General features: G+C 47.8%; 1 protein-coding gene across 1 annotated transcript in view; it reads right to left on the reverse strand.

The window, feature by feature from the left end:
* Window positions 1–84: 84 nt before the first annotated feature.
* The window catches only part of LOC122546806 (E3 ubiquitin/ISG15 ligase TRIM25-like), a gene marked incomplete at its 3' end in the record, with an annotated part of 10,293 nt that continues 9,405 nt past the window's right edge, over window positions 85–972 (reverse strand). The window contains exon 2 of the mRNA XM_043685434.1: window positions 85–318. Coding sequence (XP_043541369.1) covers window positions 85–318 — 234 coding nt within the window. The remainder of the gene's footprint in view (window positions 319–972) is intronic.

Below are 972 nucleotides of genomic sequence, written 5' to 3' on the forward strand. Positions count from 1 at the left end.
GGTTAGGGTCAGGTTAGTGGGAGTTCGGATGAGGTTAGGGTGAGGTTAGGGTGTGGTTAGGGTGGGGTTAGGGTGTGCTGTGACCTGGATGAGTTGGAAGCTGTCGCTGATCCTGGAGATTGTTTCGAGTTGCTGTTTCTCCCGGTTCAGATCAGAGCATCTGTGTTCCATTTGGCTCATGAACCTGTTGGCCTGGCTGATGCCATTCCTCTGTTCTGTGCTGACCACATCCATCACCTCTCTCTGCGCCTGCTCAACATTTTCAATCAGCTCCGTAAAATTCTGCAATATGTCAGACTTCAACCTGCCGTGGAATTCCTGGTGAACAGAGGGTTACAATTCACTGCGTACGTCTGCGAGTGAGATCACCAAAAGCACAACATCTCACATCTCCTTGTTCCCCTCAGGGCCACCCAGCACTGCCCAGAGATGACTGAGACTGGCAGGGTGCACGTTCCTGGGCACACTCTGAACCAGAGTGGCTGTGGGATGGGAAAGACAGAGGAGGCCTGGATTAAATACCTATCACCTTCGAGAGCCAGGGCTGCTGCAAAGGAGGTTGGATCAGGACCAATAGCTGGTCTTACTCATTATCATTTTTAATTGTGTCTTTATCTAATGAACATCTGTTCTGTTGTTGAAGAAAATCTGCAGGCTCAAGGGGCCATGAGTCAGTGACTGATCATCACCGTACTGAGCTAAACAGTTAAAAATCGCACAACTCCTGGTTAGAGTCCAACAGGTTTAATTGGAAGCACTAGCTTTCGGAGCGACGCTCCTTCATCAGGTGGTTGTGGAGAATAATATTGTAAGACACAGAGTAAAAATGGTTCTGTAAATCCGTTTTTTAGATGAGAATCGGTCTGACCATTGTGGCACAGACAGTCTCACACAGGGAAGCTCACACCTTCAATACATTATCTGGGCCGACATGGCACCAATTGTTAAAGTTCACTTGAGAATGTAACTTTT

Source organism: Chiloscyllium plagiosum, unplaced genomic scaffold, assembly GCF_004010195.1.
Source record: "Chiloscyllium plagiosum isolate BGI_BamShark_2017 unplaced genomic scaffold, ASM401019v2 scaf_8559, whole genome shotgun sequence".
In the NCBI taxonomy this organism is placed as follows: domain Eukaryota; kingdom Metazoa; phylum Chordata; class Chondrichthyes; order Orectolobiformes; family Hemiscylliidae; genus Chiloscyllium; species Chiloscyllium plagiosum.